The sequence below is a fragment of the Cyanistes caeruleus genome, chromosome 20 (genome assembly GCF_971803275.1).
Source record: "Cyanistes caeruleus chromosome 20, bCyaCae1.hap1.1, whole genome shotgun sequence".
Lineage (NCBI taxonomy): Eukaryota > Metazoa > Chordata > Aves > Passeriformes > Paridae > Cyanistes > Cyanistes caeruleus.
This window is the reverse complement of record NC_141720.1, coordinates 10456344-10475582: the sequence shown is the minus strand read 5'-3', so window position 1 is coordinate 10475582 and position 19239 is coordinate 10456344. Positions and strand designations below refer to the sequence as shown.

General features: G+C 36.6%; 1 protein-coding gene and 1 long non-coding RNA gene across 2 annotated transcripts in view; one reads left to right on the top strand and one right to left on the bottom strand.

Annotated features, from left to right (window-relative positions):
- The window catches only part of GARNL3 (GTPase activating Rap/RanGAP domain like 3), a 37515-nt gene extending 19779 nt beyond the window's left edge, over positions 1–17736 (top strand). The window contains exons 17-29 of the mRNA XM_023938420.2: positions 1591–1665; positions 2596–2707; positions 3452–3550; positions 4476–4592; positions 5272–5444; positions 5750–5908; positions 7709–7775; positions 8395–8502; positions 8924–9042; positions 9267–9402; positions 10436–10645; positions 10951–11062; positions 11795–17736. Of these exons, the coding sequence (XP_023794188.2) occupies positions 1591–1665; positions 2596–2707; positions 3452–3550; positions 4476–4592; positions 5272–5444; positions 5750–5908; positions 7709–7775; positions 8395–8502; positions 8924–9042; positions 9267–9402; positions 10436–10645; positions 10951–11062; positions 11795–11951 (1644 nt within the window). The 3' untranslated portion in view covers positions 11952–17736. The remainder of the gene's footprint in view (positions 1–1590; positions 1666–2595; positions 2708–3451; positions 3551–4475; positions 4593–5271; positions 5445–5749; positions 5909–7708; positions 7776–8394; positions 8503–8923; positions 9043–9266; positions 9403–10435; positions 10646–10950; positions 11063–11794) is intronic.
- Positions 17737–18522: 786 nt separating this feature from the next.
- Positions 18523–19208, bottom strand: LOC111937143 (uncharacterized). Its single transcript, XR_015278269.1, has 2 exons — positions 19075–19208; positions 18523–18841 (listed from the first exon to the last, which is right to left on the bottom strand). It is a non-coding gene; the product is annotated as an uncharacterized LOC111937143 (long non-coding RNA).
- Positions 19209–19239: the final 31 nt, after the last annotated feature.

Genomic DNA, 19239 nt, shown 5'->3' with positions numbered 1-19239 from the left:
GAAGAGTCTGAGAAGTTCTAGATGTGGTTAAAGGTAGAAAATGGAGCTAGGCAGTTGAGAGCTGGTTCCAAAAAAATCTCAGGGCTATTGAAGCTTTCATTGGCAGAGCTGCAAAATCTCCTCTGTGCTTTTCCTATCCTTTCCCCAGTCACCTTGAAATAACTAGTCACTTTAGGCAGGCATTGGAGAAAAAAATGAAAGCCGAATGGGGAATATTCAGATAAAATTAACTGATGATTTATTCCAATGTGTATTTTACAGAAGTAAAGAAAAACAGGCTAACGCCCCTTCCACCTCCCCTAGATTAAGTGCTGATAAGACACCCAAGTCTAGTTATCTAGCTGGGACCCATTTGTCAAACAAGACTTCCATCCTAAATATGGTCTTCATCAAAGGGAAACCTATTACATGGGTTATAAATTTGCAGATACCTGTTAGTGTTTTTCTTGGAGATTCTTTTAACTATTTCCCTTCCCTAAAAGATCTTTCCTCTAAGTTACAAACTGTAGGCTTGACCATATTTCAAGATACCTTCCAAGTATCTCAATCATTCTTACCAAACTAGGAACATATTTCCCCTTTAGTTATAGCCAACTGACTCTTTTAGATGGTCGACAAAATTCACTGATGACTGATTCAGCAGTGTATTTGAATAATTTATTTATTGTCAAGATGATCTCTTCTGACTGGTGAGATGGAATTTAAATGTTCATATAATGAAGTATTTTGTGCATCTCTGACAACCATGCTTAGAGCAAATTTGCAAGTGATGCATGCAGGTATTTACTGCCACTTCACAGAGAGCCATGCTTGATGGTAGGCAAACTCTAGGGCAGTAAGCTTGTTTAGGTTAGTTCTAGACTTTGCATTAAGGAATGCTGTGAAAATGCCATGTATCACATTCTTCTAGGAATACTGCTATGAAAGCTAGCAATAAACGAATATAGGCTACACTAACAGACTTACTGTGTAAGTCAATGAAACTGTATATATGATATTTCTCTGGAGTCTTTGGCTGTTTCAAAAGAGTTTGCTTCTAGTTACGTCTAACTGAACTATTTGTGAGCCAGTGACAGTCTGTCCTTGGGATGCCTGGTGGTATGTAGAGACAGACATATATATATGGTTTGCCTTAGTGTTTGTTAGGAAGTTTTGCAAATAAAAGGTCAGTTTGTATAATTGACAAGAGGATCCTCTATCTGGCTAGATTATAAAGTAAACTGTGTACATAGTTTTAGGTGGAGATTTTTCTCTGTTACTATGTGTGACTCTTCTGAGTTGCCATTTAGAAAGCAAGCAAACAGGAAAAAAAAACTAAACAAGAAACAGCCAACATATGCTTTGGCTGTAAAGATCCATCTAGTAACCATCTGTTACTAGATGGTTACTAGAAGATCCTAGTAACCATCTAGTGGTTTATGCTGATGTCGTTGAGGATACAGAATTCTGCTTTTTTTTTCATTACTTAAAATGGCATAGGAATTCCAAACTAAAATTGCTTTCTAGTCCTACATTGTCCTTTTTATATAGTCATTAGTTTGGGTATTGCTGACAAAAACTCAGTTTAAATAAAACATCTGTTTGTATTAGGCATTGAAATTGAAAACCACTGTGAAAGGGGATACCACAGCTAACTTGGCAACCACAAGCTTTTGTAAAAAGGAGGTGAGTGAAACTGCCAGAGAAGTTATGAAACATGAAACATTATCTAGTATGGTATCTATTTATTTACTTCTGTAATTAGATGCTGCAGCAGAAAAGATAAAAGGTACAGTGTCAAAGTGATTCTGCAGTCACTATTAGATTAATAAAGGATGAGCCTGGGGGCAGAAGCACTTCTCAAGTTAAAGCAAATGTGGACATTTTTATGTCCATTTTTATTAACCTGAAAAAATTCAATGAAAGTGACATCTTCCATATGCAGTCATCTTTTATTTTAATTTCAGGACATTTAAAACAAGATTCAGTTGTGTTTTCATTTCCTGTAATATTGGATTTTGTTTGAAGTCATTAGGGTGTGAAATATCCCAGCTGCACTCTTCTGCATGTGTTTTATATACAGAAGCTTCAAAAGTGCTTCTAGAATTACAGAGATTCCAACTAATATATAAATTGGGAGAGGAGGGGCAGGCTCTGGGAGGTAAGTACAGAGAACACAGGGTGGAAGAAAAATTTGGCAGAAAGGCAGTTTTAACTACCATGTGCTAGTCACTAAACATCACAAACCGAACCATAAAATGTAAGCAAAATGCATATGCATAGTGGTACATACATTTTAAGTATATAGGTTTTGGTTTTTTAAATGAAAAAACTTACTGCATGAGGGTTGCACTGAGTTTCAGCTGCATGTGTTTTAATTCTAGCATTTCAAGTATGTGTCTTACACTTACTAGTCTCCAAACCAGAATTGATGCAGAAAGTCCTCTGCAAGAAAATTAATTCAATTTTGATATTTCAAATTCCAACAATATACTCTTTGGAAATGTGTCCTGCCAAAAGCATTTACATGTTATTGCCATTGTCCATGACATTCTGTGTCTGTATGATCTGTATTTTTTAGTGTACTTAATATGTATCCCTTATGTTACTTCATAGCCTTGGGAATCTCAGTCTTTCTGCAGTAATTTTCCTCATGAGGTTGTCTGTGCAGATTCTTGGGGCCAGTCCTTGCTGGTTTCTACAGATGCTGGCATCTTGTTAATAGATGGTTAGTAAATGATCTAGTGTTTTTGTGTCAATTTTTATGTATCTGACCATTTTCTTAAAAATGTGTGTTCATAAATTCTGTTCAGGTATTAGTAAATCTTTATGTAGGGGCATAGTTACTAATCCAGGTAAATTTATTACATTTATGTAACCTTGTTGCAGAAATTCATTCTGCATTAGAATCAAGCCATATTGGGGAGCTAGTGTTAATGCAGATTTCTGAATATTTTCTTATTTCAGATATTGTTTTCTTGACCATCTGAAAAGCCGTACGAGGTTGCATCCAGGTTCAAGAAGTATCTAAATGGCTTGTCTGGTTTTCTTAGCCCTTGATAATAGTGAGCATGAAGGCAAGGGCTTATGTGACAATGAAATCCTACTTCTTCCCTTAGCAATGATAGTGCTACTCTGACCCCTTATTATCCTCTGTGTGCTACGTAAGCCAGTGGAACTGAGGGAATGAAGTTAGTTCTTGGTCATAATTCTCAAACTTGCCAAAGGAATATCACTTTTAGATTTCAGCCACTTAATCTGATTCATGACAATAATAAAACTCTCCTGTGAGGAAGTACTGACTATGATGCTGTGGCACATGTAGGAGCTTTGTGCTGTTCTTTCTGAGTTTTTTTCTCTTCATTTTTGGAAGAAAAAAACCCAAGACTTTAATTAGAAGAAAGAAATGGTTCAAAACCAGCATCTAGCAAGTTTTAGTAGGATTTTGAATACATATGTATTTCTTTTTTAGATGGTCAACCGTCAGTGCAAGTATTTGATAAAACTCTCCAAATAAAGCAGATGAATGTGTTGGAAGCTCTGGATCTTTTGATTGCCCGAACAGACAAAGGTAGGAGAGGTCCCTGTTCTTGGATTCTTGCATGACTCCGGCTGTTGCTGGGTATGTATGGCTCATGACAATTGTGTCTCATTTAGAAGGATTAAATGTGCATAAAATGTGCATATTTTTAGTGAGGTAGTTTTTTACCCAGTAGTCTGTGATTGAGTTTCATAAAGAGAACATATACAAAGCAAGAATAGGATCTTTATATATAACTCAGGAAAACATTACAGATATGCTTGGTTTATTGTTTTTCACCCTGTCTGTTTCCTCAGTATTTGCTGAAGTTGTTTATCCAAGCTTTGGGTAAAACGTGGTATCTTCTGTATCACTGGGAGTTTCCCAATTTGATTGCATCTGATGAAATTCACCTTGAGATCTTACAGAACTAGCTCAAACTATGTGAGAGCCATTTGCAGTTCTCTCAAGACACCTTGAGAATGGGTGACATTTTTGAAGATCTGGGAAGTGTACTTGTATCAATTTAGTTTGTGAAATTTCTAGAGAAAATCCTTCTGTATCCTGAAGGGTTCAAATTCTGTTAAGGATCCAGTTATCGGTAGCTTATCTGGATGGTTCCAGCTCTTAAAGTTAACCCTTTCACTCTTGCTCTGCAGTTTATATCTATTGTATTTTTGTTATTTTCCAAGATTTTATATATTTGCAAAATATTGTGCATTTGACTGTTCGGAAGCTCTCAGATCATGCTTTGGTGCAGCACCACCTAATGAGAAACTTGGCTACTGTACTGAAGGGGTTGGTTACTAGAATTGTTAATCCTAAAGAGTTCATAAGTCTTCTCTCCCCAGACAGCTGTTACGTTTTGTTTACTTTTGCTCTGTTTGTAAGGTGCTACTTCTCGTTGGAAGTATTAATTTCAAACTACCACATTCTTTTTTTAACTTCTTTTTTCTTGGTTCTCTCCATTTGTCAGGGAAAGACTCTCGTATCCTTGTCTTCAGACTCAGTGATGTCCAAAAAGATTTAGAGACTAAAAAAATTATAAGAAGCAAATATGACTGCAGAGAAAATAAACTGGAGAGAACAAAAGGTGATATTGTTATCCTTTTGTGTTAAAAACATCCACTGTGCTTTGATGCTGGTAGTTGCCAGGGGGTTATTAGCTCTCTTTAGGCAGGTGTAGGTGTTCCCCTTTAGTATTTTCTCTGGACAGTCAATTCAAACTTTATCAAGCTTATATTAGAAAACTACTCTTGTAGAGTCCAGCGTGACGTTTTTGAATGTTGTGAAAAACACATGTTACTTGGCAACTGCTGATGATGAGAAGCTTTAGAGAAAAATAGGACTTCAGGGTTGGGAGCTAAGAGAAGAATTTTGAGGGAATATTAGACTGAAATAAAGCACACTCTAAATTGGAGGAACACTGGCAAATCCCCCATTAAATAGTAGTGCTTAGATTAGTCTGGGTGTTGCCATTTATTTTGTAGAAAAAAAATGTTTCCTAGTTTTGAGAAGCAAGGTCCTTTGAAAAGCTGGAACTTGCAGAATAGTGATAACCCATGCATTTAGGATTAAGGGTAAAAGTAGTTTTCAAGAGTCATAGGCTTTTGTCTTTTCCTAGAAGTCGATGTAAACCTATTGAGGAGTTTTTAATTCTGTGTTGCCAAGTCATCCATCAGACTCCTGTTGTACTACTCATCATACAAATACAGAACAAAAAAATCAGACCCTACCCCAACCACTTAGAGTCTAGAACATTATTTCCTCAGGCTGCCATTTGTATGCCATTAATACTCACCATGGAAGCGAACTGAGGATTGTTGTGGCTATTCGGAACAAACTACTTCTCGTCACAAAGAAATATAATTCACACAACACTTTAACCAGCACCTCTCTGCTATCATCTCCTGAATCTCCAGTAGAGGAGTTCCAGTACATCCGGGTATGTGTAATCTAGTTACTAATTATCTTAACACACTGAGCAGCACTCAGCTAGAGTGGGGGGTGCAGGGAAGGCAGAGTATGCATTATCATCTTCCTGAACCAGAACAGAACAGACAAATAAAAGTATGGTAGAGTTCAATCATATATATGCTAAATAAAACTTTCCGATTTTTTTATAATTGTTTCTGCTTGTTCTTTGTTATGCTTCTGTGCTTAGAAAACATATATTTAAAATCATGGAGAACCTGCAGCACTCCGAGTAGGAACTTGAAAAAGAGAGAAATTCTATTATTTACATTATAGGAAATATGCCTTTCTGACCCTCCGGTGGTTATGACGCTGGTGGATGGACCTACTGGAGACAGTGACAATATGATCTGTGTAGCATATCGGCATCAGTTCGATTTAGTCAATGAGAGTACAGGGGAGTCCTATAGATTCCATCATGTTGAAACAAACAGGGTAAGTTTTCATCATTGAAACATTTTTTGCAGATACCCACTGAACATAGTTTGTTGCAGACTCAGTGCATGCTGTGCTGGCCTTTTAGGAGTGTAGTTAGTGGAGATGCTCATGTGTGTTGCTTTTTACTTCTACAACCGCTTAGGGCACTCTGAGACATTTGTTCCTTTTGAGATACATAATAATAGCTCCCAAGAGAAGTAGTTATAAGATATAACATTGGGAGAAAGCCTGTGTTTCAGGCTCAGGAGTGTTGTTGTCAAATATATTTTTTTCTTCTTAGCCAGTAGTTAGCTTTTTGCTTTATTTTTGTGGTATCAATGTTTTATTGTTTAAAAAACTGCATCAAAATAACTTCAGTGGTTGACCACCAGTATCTTACTCAGATTTGCCTATTTGTAGCTAAAATATTTACATATAGCTTATAATTATATTTAAGAAACTGCTGTCCAGTCAGCTAATAACTGAATCTAGCTGTCTAGGATATAGAGTTGGGATTTAGATAAATGTCTTGGTTTCCAGAAAAAAAATTCCAGTATTTCCTGCTCCAGAAAAGGATAGTTTCTAAATAGGGATGTGGACATGTATTTTTAGAACAAAAAAAAAGAAAAAAGGAAGATTTTGCACAGTTAATCTGTTGTTGTTGTTAATGAGGTAAGGGCCTACTTTTTTCATTTGTTAGTTCTTAATAAGTTATTTTCTTTTTAAATCGTTTGTACTTTTATTGGATCTGGTGATGAAGAGGTGCTCCTGGCATGGTTGATCAAATGTAAACTTCTCCACAGCCCTGGGAATCAATCTTAATCTGAATGAGGAGGAGCTAGAAGTAAAGAATGGGGATGGAGAAGTACGATGAATGGGGATGGAGAGATGAGCTGAGCTAGTGATTTTTATGATGTTGAAATGGGTTGCCTGCTTATTTCTCTGGACAACAGAGCAGCAATGGGTTTCAGTCACTACAGAAGATGGGTCAAAATGCATTTGGTATGGATGTGTAAACTTTCAGGTTTGCTTAACAGTTCTTGATCTGCACAGTAATCTTAAATCAAAGAACGTCAAAGAACTGTTGATTCATGGAATCAGTCTCTCAGCCCTCTCCCTGTCCAAGGAGATGGTTTGGGAAGCATTTGCCTAATGTAACCTTATGTATTTTACTAATACGGTCTCATTTTCTGAACAGATATCCTACTTTTTATGGCTGTTTTGTTTTGGTTTTAATCTAAATGTAAAAGACAAAACCAAAGTTGAATTAAGTGAATTTATGTAGCCTAATCTATGTAAAATATACTGTGGTTTAACTAGCATTGCTTCTCAATTTGTAAATTCAGACTGTTCAGTAATCCTTAGGTGCATTCCTGTTGACTTGTGTAAATGTTAGTGGCTTTGAGCCAGTAATTGGTGTACTGATCTTTTTGCTAGTCATGATGTGCATTTGAAGATCACTTTTTGAAAATAATTGTTATCTTTAACATACCATGTTGATTCACAGCTTTCTGAAACCATCCTATTTCCCAAAATTTGTATTTCTAAATAAGTTATGTTTTTATTTCTTTACACTGTGGTGTAGTTATGAATGTTCAGTACTGTACAGAATGAAATACAAAAGAAACTAATTTTCATCTTGAGAACAGCATGAAAATTACATCACAAAAGAGGCTATTTCTTTTTCCTTTTTTTTTTTTTCTTTTACCTGTGGTTGTGCAGTTCCCCAGCTGATTGTATTGCTTGTTAGTCACAACCCAGTTGTAATGACCACAGTATCCTCTGTCTGTTTGTTAATCTTTTCCGTTATCATTGCAGGTTAATTTTGTTGCAGCAATTGATGTATATGAAGATGGTGAAGCTGGTCTGCTTTTGTGTTATAACTGTAAGTGTTTAGAAAAGGCCAGAAACGGTAATAGGTCAGTCTGCATATGTAGGTCTTCTTTCATTGTATCTGAAAATAAATTTTAGTGGTTCATGGAGAGTTTGCCTAATACATTCTTTGGAACTTAAATGCATATTGGAAAAATTAGAAATTTGAGTATTTTAGTCACATCAGCTGTTTTATGGATGTGCAGGTTATATGATTCATGAAGTCTTGGTGACTGTAATGACCATGTGCATTAGAGTCTTCAAAGAATGTAAATTACATGAACATATGGCTACTTGAAGGGTGGGGAGGTACAATTCTGCAGACACTGCTTTCTGAATTTTTCTTGCCTGTTCCTCTATCTATAGACAAGTTAGGGACCTGATAACTGTTGAAACAGTAATACTTTGTGAAATATGACACCTTATTAAAACATAGGTCTTTTATTTTGGTCTTTCCAGTGTGCTGACAGAGAAAGCAAATTTTGCTTAACTGTTCGGCTATAGAGGGACTTTGACATGAATGTTTGATTGTGTGTGTAATGTCTACCCTTCTGCAAAATCTCCCTATAAAATGGGTGGTGGTTGCTTACAGTGTAAAGTGATGGATGCTTCTTTTTTCTATTTTGTTATAGATGTTTGTCAATACAGAAAGGTATTTCCTTTCAGTGGAGGTTCTCCACTGGTCCAGCCATCAGCTTATGACTTCCACTTCAGCTGGAATCAAGTTCCTTATGCTGTTGGTAAGAAAACATCCCTTTTTAGTAGACGTTTTATCATTACCATTTGTGCCTGCACTTGGCTCTTGGTGGAATTACAGTATTCTGGGAATAAGCATGTTATATTCATGATGCCATTTGACTTAAGTTTCTGAATATGATAATTTTGAAAAGTGGAGCCTTGGTAGCAAGTTCATCCTTTGCTGTACTTTTTCCCTCTTTTTTGTGTTTTTCGTTTTCCTTTCACTCTACATTCTGCCAGGCATGACAATGAAATTTCTTCAGGCTCGATGTAGCTTGGTGTACATGAGTATGTTGGACAACACTTTTCATAGGAATGGAAGATGATTATGAATGGAAGAGGTCAAGAACAGTTTTCAGGGAGCATCCAAGAAACTTTTTCTTTAACCATTCTTCCTTGCAAATAACTTCTATTTCGTTGCAGTCTGTGCTTTCCCTTATGTTCTTGCCTTCACTACTGATTCCATTGAGATCCGATTAGTGGTGAATGGGAACTTAGTCCACACAGCAGTTGTGCCTGAGCTTCAGCTTGTAGCATCAAGGGTAAGACGGAAAAATCATGTTTGACTATTTCTGTGATGTGTTTGGATCTAATTAACATAAAAAGTTGCTGCCGCTAAAAACGCAACAAACAAAACTGAAATATGTGCTACTTTATCTGCAATAATTGTTCATCTGTGTGCTCCTGGTTTATATCAAGGACAAAGAGAATCAGAAAATAGCTAAGAAATTCTCACTGACTAATGATGGGTTATTTGTCATTTCAGTCAGATATTTATTTTAAAGCTACTGCTGCAGTAAGTGGATCATCTGACAGCAGCTCTAAGGAAATGAGTTCAAAGAGCTCTCCTCAAACACCGACAGCTTACGAAAAGCCAGAACTTCCTCTTCCTTCTCTAGAAGGTATATGTGATCTCTAATTGTTCCAACACCTATCACATCTCGGTGTGGCTGATCTTCAGTAAAGATGGTAAAGATATGTGAGTTCCTACCTGAAAGTGTGGATGATAAGAAATTTTCTATTTTCCACACATATAAAGCACTTGGCTGAGCTTTTGACAGTAGTATCTTTTCTGAATATATGATAGCATTGTTTTGAAGAAATAATTTCTGTAGGAAGGGAGGAATTAAGCCTCGGTAGCTTGATGAGTCTTTGGCAATGTGACCACAAGTAATAATGCAAAAAGGGGCATAAAATTGTGAGAAAGCTTGACATTTCACCTATGGTATTCTTTTCATTTAAGAAAAGCTTAGACCACTGAAGCTCTTTTGCAAAACGAAAGTAAGAAGCCTTGAAAAACTCTGCACAGATAATTTAGTGTAACAACATCTGTGAACAGTCAGTCTACAGTGTAACAATAAAGCAGAAAGAAGGGAACTAGATAATGCAAGATGTGTGTACACCTTTCTTCCTCAAAACTGCTGCTTTACTATTTGCAGAAAGGAAAAGGAGAAGGTAGTCACAAATTTCTTAAAGGCAGTACTATTTGATAGCAAGTTTGGGATTTTGGTTTGTTTTTTTTCTATGAATTACGAAAACGTGGTATTTTGTGTTACCTAAGAGGAGGAATCATAATTTAAACCACTTGGAATCCAGGGTCCAGTATGTTTGCAGTGTATAAAAAAACATGGGAACAGTGTGCCATGTAATAGTCAGGCGCAAATCATATAAATTTACTTCCTGGTTCCTCTCCTGATTCATCATGTTGCCAAGAGTCAATCTTCTTTTTCTCTCTAAGTCAAATTGATTGTATTTCTTCCTTCTCCTAGCTTACTTGTATTGAAAGATCTCTAGAGCAAGAAAGATCTTTGTAGTTTCAGTTAAGAAGTGCGCAGCTGAACAAGTATAGCTTGTCTTTATAACTTTTCTTTTGGAATTATTAAGAACTGATTCCATCATGCAAGTGTAATATTCTTTCTTCTTTCTGTGTTTCAGGTGAAATTCCATGCAAAAACCTGTACAAAATACCTCTCAGCAATCTGGTTGGGCGAAGCATTGAACGACCTCTGAAGTCACCTTTGGTTCCCAAGGTCATCGCTACTACAACATCAAGTAGCATTACTTCTCTTCCAGTTATGCAGTCACGATCTTTATCTCGTATGGAAATTAAAGAAATTGCAAGCAGGACACGTAAAGAATTGCTGGGTAAACTCTCCTCATTCCTCAGTGTTATTTATCAGTTGTCAAGCATATACTTTCTAATCTTTGTACCGACACAGGTAGGTCTGTAACATGCAGCTAGTATTCATAAATAATTAAAATAAGAAAAGGAAACAGTGAGGAAGCATTATTTGCAAATAGTATAGCCATTGTCTGATCATGTATAAGATGGCCATATTCTAAGCCAGATATAAATAGTTAATAATGGAAACCAGCAACGAATACCTTAACATTTTCATGAATGCTTTGTTTTCTGTTGAAAGTATTAAGTCTTTTATTCCTTTATTGAGGCCTCTTGGATGAGCCTATACCCAAGACAGAAAGTGCACAGAAGCTAAAAACGGTTTTTCGAAGACAGTCAGACCCCAAGCAGGGAGCCATAAGATCATCTAGTAGTGACAGGTAAATATACTTTAGAGAAAAGGCTAAGTTAGACTGCAAATAAATTTCAGAATTGATTGCTCATGTATATCTCAGTTGGCATGAGACTGACTGAGACCTTTGTATATCTATGTGCATTTCATGCTACTGTGTTTGTTAGAGTAAATGAATACTGTAAGTACTGAAACAATTACACTTTTTGCTAAAGACATGTTAATGAGCAAGGCAGGACTAAATGGCATTTTGAGAGGACCTGCTGCAGCTGAACCTGTTACAAAGATTTGGACTTCTGCAGCTGCACTGTGCAGACTCTTTTGCTGTTTTCTTTGTATGCTCTTGTGTTGCTATTTTCAGAATAAATTTTGTGAAAAAATACCACAGTATTTGTCTGTTTGGCACTGACTGCAGTGCCATTCTCTTGTTTTCACTGTTTCCATAACCTATGTTTACACAGAATACTGGCAGAATACAGAATACCTGCAAGATGCAGGAGACTGAGAGTAACAAAGCAAAACTAAACTCTTGCAGTGTAAAACTATGTTTGATATTTCCCTATTTGGAAATTATTTGGGTGAGGGGCTTCATTAATACTGCCTTTTGATTATTTTTTGTAGAGTAAAACAGGAAGAAACTCAGTTGTAATGTCTGTGTCTGTCTTTAGGATAACTTGATTGAATCTAGAAGTAGCCATTTCTCCTTCCTGCCCTGATCTGTGTATTTTTTTTTTAGTAACTTTTGTCTTCCTCTTTGCAGGATAATCTCAAGCTCGTTTGAAGGCTATTCTGAAAGACGTCATCTTTCCACTAGTTCAGATCCTGATACTTTAGCAAACAGGGAGGAGAGCTCACCACCTAACTATCCATTTCAGCTGATTTCTTTATATGATGAAGACATCGTTGACTTAAAATGAAGACACTTTTAAAACCTCCCTTACTACACATTTTCTTACAACTCTGTAAGCTCTATGGCAATGTCACAAACACTGCTTCTGGTGGTAAAATGTGGCTGGAAGTACTGGTGATATATCCTTATAGAACCCTTGTTCTGGTTAGCACAGCCTGATTTGGTGATGCTTTTATCTTTGACATAGGTATGTTTTCTCAGTTAATGAAGCATTACTTTTCGTGGCATTCTAACAATAGGTAATCAATGAGAAATTTAGGCTGAAACTGAAGTAAACAAAAAGTATTACTTGTTCTAAGCTGCTTATTAATTTGATTTACCTAAATGACACGCAGCAAAGTTAATTGCTGTAATTACTATTCATGAGTTATTTTACAACAGTGTATGTCATGTTGGAAGAGGAATTTTATAACATAGATCACTACTTTAATTCTTTTGGTCTTTAAAAAACAAAAGAAAACAACAACAACAAAAGGCTTGCAAGTGAGTTTATTTTAAGCAGTGCAGTCAGTCCCTAAACTGATGCATCTGTGGTATGTTTACTGAAGAATCAGGTGAGATATGAAGATGGTGTTTCCTTTGCTCATTTTTAGAGAACCTTCTGAACCTTTAGAAAACTCTTCTGGCATAAAGAATCCATGAGCAGAGAAACTTTCTATAGGAAACACAAACTTTCAGAATGTTTCTCGAAAATTGGAAATTAAAAAAAAAATAAAAAACCCACAAACAAACAAAAAATGCCAAAACAAAAACCCCAGTCCATCTGCTGAAAAACTCTTACTGTAGTGCATCTGCAGATTTTTCCATTACAGGCAGAAGAGCTAAACCTAATTGTCTTTGACTACAAAAAGATTCTTATGCAGACATCATCATTAGCTGTTGTCTGCACTTGCACCAACAGTATAAGTCACTATTTCAGATAGTTGTATTTTTGTAATTGGATGCAGACTCAAATTTCACTGCTAATAAGCTAGTCTTCTATGATGAAATAGTCATCTTGTCTCTTAGTGTTAAAGGACAGGGATTTATATTTAAGGTTTGATTTTTTTTTTACCCTTTCCTGTAGAACACCTTTGCTAAGATTTTGTTTGGTTTTGGTGTTTTTTCATGAAAGCCTTTGTATATAGGACATTTTTAGCTTTACTAACAAGTGTTTCTTGTTCCATCTGCAGAAATACTTCTGTATGCTTGATTTTATTTCATAATACCACTTGTATGTCATGATTTCACTTTTGTTCAAGTATGATCATTTTGCAGATGTGTGCCTTTTGCTGCCGTCAGTCTGAATGTAAAACTGGTTTTGCAAAGTGATTTTTTTCTTAGTTTATTGTATATAATGGCTGAATTGCTTCACTTGAAAATATGCAAGGTCTTACCTGGAAGCATAATTTCTTACACTCAACTGGGGTGGCTAATCAACACAACAAGCAATATTTTCAACAGTAATTAGTCTAGGAGCAGCAGGCTATTACTACTTTAGTGGGTTTTGCACTCATAGATGTTTGGGGTGAACCTTAATAAGCATCTAAAAGGAAGTACCAGATTCAAGTCTTTGCAAAAACTTGTAATTATTTTTTGAGAATGTTGTTTCCAGTGATTGTGCTATTTTACCCTATCCGTATTTATTTAGACAGTTAAGGTTTAAAAAAATAATCAATAAGAAAGTATCATGTGGTACTTATTTTCCAGGAAGTTGTAAACACTTCTGAATCCACTGAATCTACTTCTAGGGTCACTGCTGGCACTTATTTTTAGAAAGGAAAAGAACCAGCTTTTTCTATGAACAGCTTTCTCAATGTAGTACTTGATTTCTGGTTTGTGGCTATTTTTGAAGATTGTACCAGCGTGTTTAACTGGGGCTTCAGTTAAAATTTTAACTTTTAATTTGCTTTATCCTGTTAGAATTTTGGATTTTAAATATACTGCAGATGTTCACCTGTGCTGTTATAGCATGATTTAAAATGATTAACCATTGTTTGATAACAGTTGAAGCAATATATGGAGATTTTAAAACTTGTTTTGAAGAACCTGAGCAAATACATACTTAGGTATCCTGAAAGACTAGCCTTAGAGATGGAGCGCTAGGGAGAGCAAGAATGAGCTTGACAGAAAGCTTGATTACTGGCTATGATGGTAGTCAGAATGCATATAGATACAGCATTTGCATTATATCATAAACATGATTATTGAAGAAAGGGCTATAAAGCAGGAGTTATTTTCTTGAATCATAAGTGAAGCAGTGGCTGTAAAGTATTACCATGAAATAAGAGACTGTTGGGGGGTGGAATGGAGGGGAGTGGGGAGAGAGAAAGAACCTTTGAAGGTATGCCTGTAGTTACAGCAATGATGACATCTAGCAAATTAACTATAAGGAGTACAGAAACTGGATTACTGAAACTAGACAAAACCAGATCTTACTGGCTTTGTGGTACATACCTGGAACAGGATGTTGGTATCATTTGAAGAGAGAAACCCAGCAACTGCATCCCACCCACCTCCCACCTGCTTTTATGCTATAGCTAGACTTAACGGGTCAGGTAAAAGCTGTTAAGCAGGTCACACTAGGGACAGCCAGACCTTAACAGACCATTACTCATATAGGACAGGAAGGAGCTGAAATATGGAAAAAAATTAATGTCTTAATTCTTAATGTTTCCAGTAAGTCCCTTAACAAGGCTTTGACTTCTTGAGTTTTTGCTTCTTTACTTAATCAAGAGTGTTGTAGAAAGATAATACCTAATGTGGCAAAAGAACTACAGAGGAATACAACATCTAGTTTGAGTTATACACTTAGAGATGGTAGCTGAGGCTTTAAAGTCATGTATATGTAGTTTACTACCTACTTACTGTATGAGTGCAGCCCAGAATATAGGTAGAAGGTAGAGAAAATGGAAATAATATTCCAATTTTATTTGACACAAGCCACAGGAACCAAATTCTGCAAAGATCTTTATCACACTGTATCAAAAGAACAAATACCAACACAATCATGCGAAACTGCTGGTGTAACAGGAGAAACCTCTATTGTACAAGGATATGGCTTCACTGAGTTTTTAATAGTCTGATTAGACCACCATGATTTCTGTGTCTTTTCATGTGAGAACTAGCTTCTAGCCATTGTTTCTCTCAAAAGATCATCCTTACCATTCAGACTGCTAATTAAAATCTAGAGACCATTGGTGATACTGATACATAAGCTCTTGTGCATCATTTATAAAAGGCAAAGTTCTTACGCATCTGAAGAACCTCTCCTTAAGACTGGTGTAAGATGACAAGGCTTCTCAGAAGGCTGCTGGGATTGCTATAGTGTTGTTCTCTCCGGACTTGGAACCATGTTGTTTTCCCTCTGTTTTTCCAGCATGTGCATGCATATACTCTCTAAAACTTAAAAAGTAGTCTTAGGCACAAATTGTAGCTGTGTCCACTGTAGGCAGAACCCTTTCTCCTTTCACACTGGATGTTAAAGCTGCCTGTAGGCTGCATTCTTGATGCTGGCTGACCAGCTCATGGTTAGGAGAAAAGATAACCTTTGAATCTACAACTAGTAAGATGGGTATTGTTTTAATAGGAAAACTGAAAAATATTGCTACAGATGGATGGAAGGAATTGTTTCTGTGAAGGAAGAATTGTTACCAGATTGAACACTTGCTATCAAGCTAAGTTTAACTGAAGGCCTGTTCTAGACTCTTGGCTAAGTTTCTGCAATAAATACTTTCTATCCTAATGTACTGGATTTGTTGGCAGTGGTAGGCCTCTTAACTCCTTCTGTCTAAATAGTATGTGTCACCACTGTCATTTACCATGGTGCAACCATTAGACTGTACAGGCACTTAATTTAGATTGTACTTGTGCATTCTCACCAGCATAGATAATGATGCATGAAATCACAAAATAGTTGAGGGTAGAGGGGAGCATTGTGTTATCATCTAGTCCAATACACACACCCATGCACCACCATTTCAAAATGGGTATGAAACATTTTGAGCTACTCATCTTTGTCCTGCATTTGAATTACAGCATGCATATAAACCATCACCACAACTCTGAAGTGTGACTAGACTCAAGAACCCCACATGAGCTAAGTTAATTCTTTCACATACTCACACACACACAATATGGAGCCCTTAAGGCTAAGGCTTTGATGAACCGTTCCCAAGCTCCCTAAAGCTCAGTTTGGGCTTTAGAAACTAGTACAGGCTAAGAGTCATTTTTGTCCAGTTTCTTATCCTAGTGACAATGCAGTACACTTACATATTTTATATGTGTTTGAAAGTAACAAAGTACTTCCTTCCAATAAGAAATAAAGACTCACATGCAATTTGAAAGCGCTATGGCTATTCATGGTAGCAAGAGAACTGCTCTCTAGGTTCAGTGAATGCACACATACATTCAGTTTCCTGTTTTGTAAAGAAGGCCTGTTCTAGTTATAGTCCTTTACTGGTTTGGGGGTGTGGCATGGATTCTTGTTTGTTTTGGTTGGTGTGGTTTCTTGAGGCTGGCGGCATGGGAGGGATTTTGTTGGTTGGGATTTTTTTTTTTCAGGTTTTGGAGGAGGGATTTGGTTGGCTGGGGGTTCTGTTTATTTTTGTTTGCTTTTGTTTTTCAATGCATAACATACACACAGGTACACACCTGGAATGAATAACAGGTTTGTTCTCTGCCTTCATGTGATTATTTCTGTAAATGTGCAAGTACTTGTAATTGATAGATTCCAATTGGATTTTTTTAGTACTGTGACAGTCAACTGAATTAATATTTAAACAGTGCTTAAGAGGGCAGGGATTGAGTAACATTATTGCCTAACTAATTACATATGGTTAAGGTTGCTACTCCTGACATATATTTTCTGCCATACTATGTATATTTAACCAGTAATGGCTAGCTCAAATGTTTTCATAAAAATGTGGGTCTGTAACTTGTACTTGCAGATGTAGTGGCTTTTCCAGAGCCGTTAACTTAAGTCTGCATTTGAAATATATAGCCCTTTTCATATGGATTTGGTTTTCAATATATATACATATATAGGTATATATATTTGTAATTTCTACCATAAATTTTCAGGGATTAAAAATCCTGAGTTATATATAAATGAACTTAAAGTAATGGGATCACAAAAGGCAGGGGAAGGAAAAATCCCATCAGCAAGTGATAAGGTATTGCAGAATAATTTCTGTTGCCTTCTGTGTATGGCAATGAGTATCACACTGTTCTCGTTAACAATTCAATATCATGGTTCATATGCACAGTGCTTGCTTATTCTGTTAAAGCACTGTTTTCTCAGGCTTAATCTGGTTTTGTGAAGGACTAAATTATACCCTGGGAACCTAATATTAACAATATGGGATGGCTCAAGAGATTATGCAGTGAACAGCTGTACTTGCATGCAGGTTAGAAAGTATTTTTACTTGTCTTAGTTGAGCACAGCAACTTCACCAGCCTGTATACTGCTTAGCTGCTTCACTTTGTTGCTGACTGTAACTGACTCCTATTTGCTGGTGGAAATTGTGGTACTAGCACGTGGCTTGAAGAGAAAATGGAGATAATTTTCTGCAAATTTATTTATAGCTCTATTATGTATTTACCTGGTTGAATGGAAAATGTTATTTAAAGATTTATGCGGAGTGTTACCAATCTGGAATGTCAGTTTAATTGTCTTTGAATGGTAGCAGACTGCTTTGTAATTTAATAACGGCATATTGTTAAGACTGTTGCTACATTTGTGATCAAAGACTTAATCACTGGTGATGGTAATCAGATTAAATGCTGGTGTATTACCATTATTTTTTATGTCATATGATAGCACGTATGGTTTGTATTTTAGATATAACATGCAAGCAGAAACAGTCCTATCACATCTGAAACTGTTTTAAGTGCTATTTATCACATTTGTGAAGAGGAAACATGAGTTATTCCTTCATCTGTAATAAACTATAAATTTGACCCAACCGTTTCTTTCACACACACAGGACTAATGACATTGAAATTTGGAAAGTAAAAAGACAAGAAATCAAAAAGACAGGATGTAGATGTAGCACAGAGGACTGCTTTTTCCATTTGAATTTTCTGAAGTGCTGTATCATAACTATGAGATTGCTGTTTGTGTCTTAAGCTTTACCCATTTTTGACAAAAGCCATAATCTAGCATTGGTTTGCATTTCCAGGCATCTTTTAGACTTTCAGAGACCTGCTTCAGTTGGAGATCTTTACTCTGTAAACTAACACTACAAAACAGTTTTTCTCCCTTTCTGGTAAAGTGTATTCTTACTGTCTCCAAGACCTTGCAATTCCTTTTGAAAAACCAATCATCTTTTCTGAAGTATCAAAGATATTCTCTTGTAAGAGCTACAACCTTTCTTGTGATTTAAATGTATTCCTAGCCACCTGACAATAGGAAAAAAACCTTAAATCCATGAAAGCCAAAAATTCATCTCCATTTGGGATTAAGACTTAATTCTGGGGTCAGGCATCCCAGAAAAAACAGCCACACAAACATCAAGCACTGCAGTCTGAAACTAACATTACCCAGGCTGCATTGTGCACTTCTTCACTGTAACGTACACCATAAGGAAAAGGTAGAGTGCAGCAAGGAAATTATATTTATTTATTTATAAAATTGGGTTTTATTTTACATCTTAGAAAAAGATACTGGCCCCAATACAATTAATATTTTCATGTGGCCATTACAGTCAGTACACCAGGTTAAAAAAAACACAGGAACTGAAGAAATAAAGAGTAATTAATGGTGCTTACTATAACATCCTGAAATTCGATGGGTTCCTAAGAAGACCATAACCCAGTTCGTTAACACACAAGCAGGGTTCACTATGCCTCTCTCTTTAAGTAAGGAGACTTCAGGTATCAGCAACCATGGAGCTGGACCCCAGACAAAGGCAAACCCTGCAATTACAAGGTGAAGAGAATAAATGCAAGTTAAGTAGGAAAAAGTAAATTATGTGTAAATTAATCAAGTAAAGGGGATGCGGTTTTCACGTTAGATTTGTGCGTGATTTTACTAACACCGTACCTCTTCCAGAAGGAGAGAGAACACGTGATTTTAAGTCAGTATGATAAACGCTAGTGCATTTTTCATCATAATAATTACAAGAATATTCTTAACAAACAGAACTTGCCAAAACCTCGGGTATGAGTCGGAAGCGGCGTGAACCAGCAGGTACCTAGATTCCTCAGAAGCCATGTCTCGCCTGAGGGGAAACGTCCACGCACCTCTCCACGGGGCCGCCTCTCCTCTCCTCCACGGGGCCGCCTCTCGGGGCAGCGCCGGGCGGCGGGAGCAG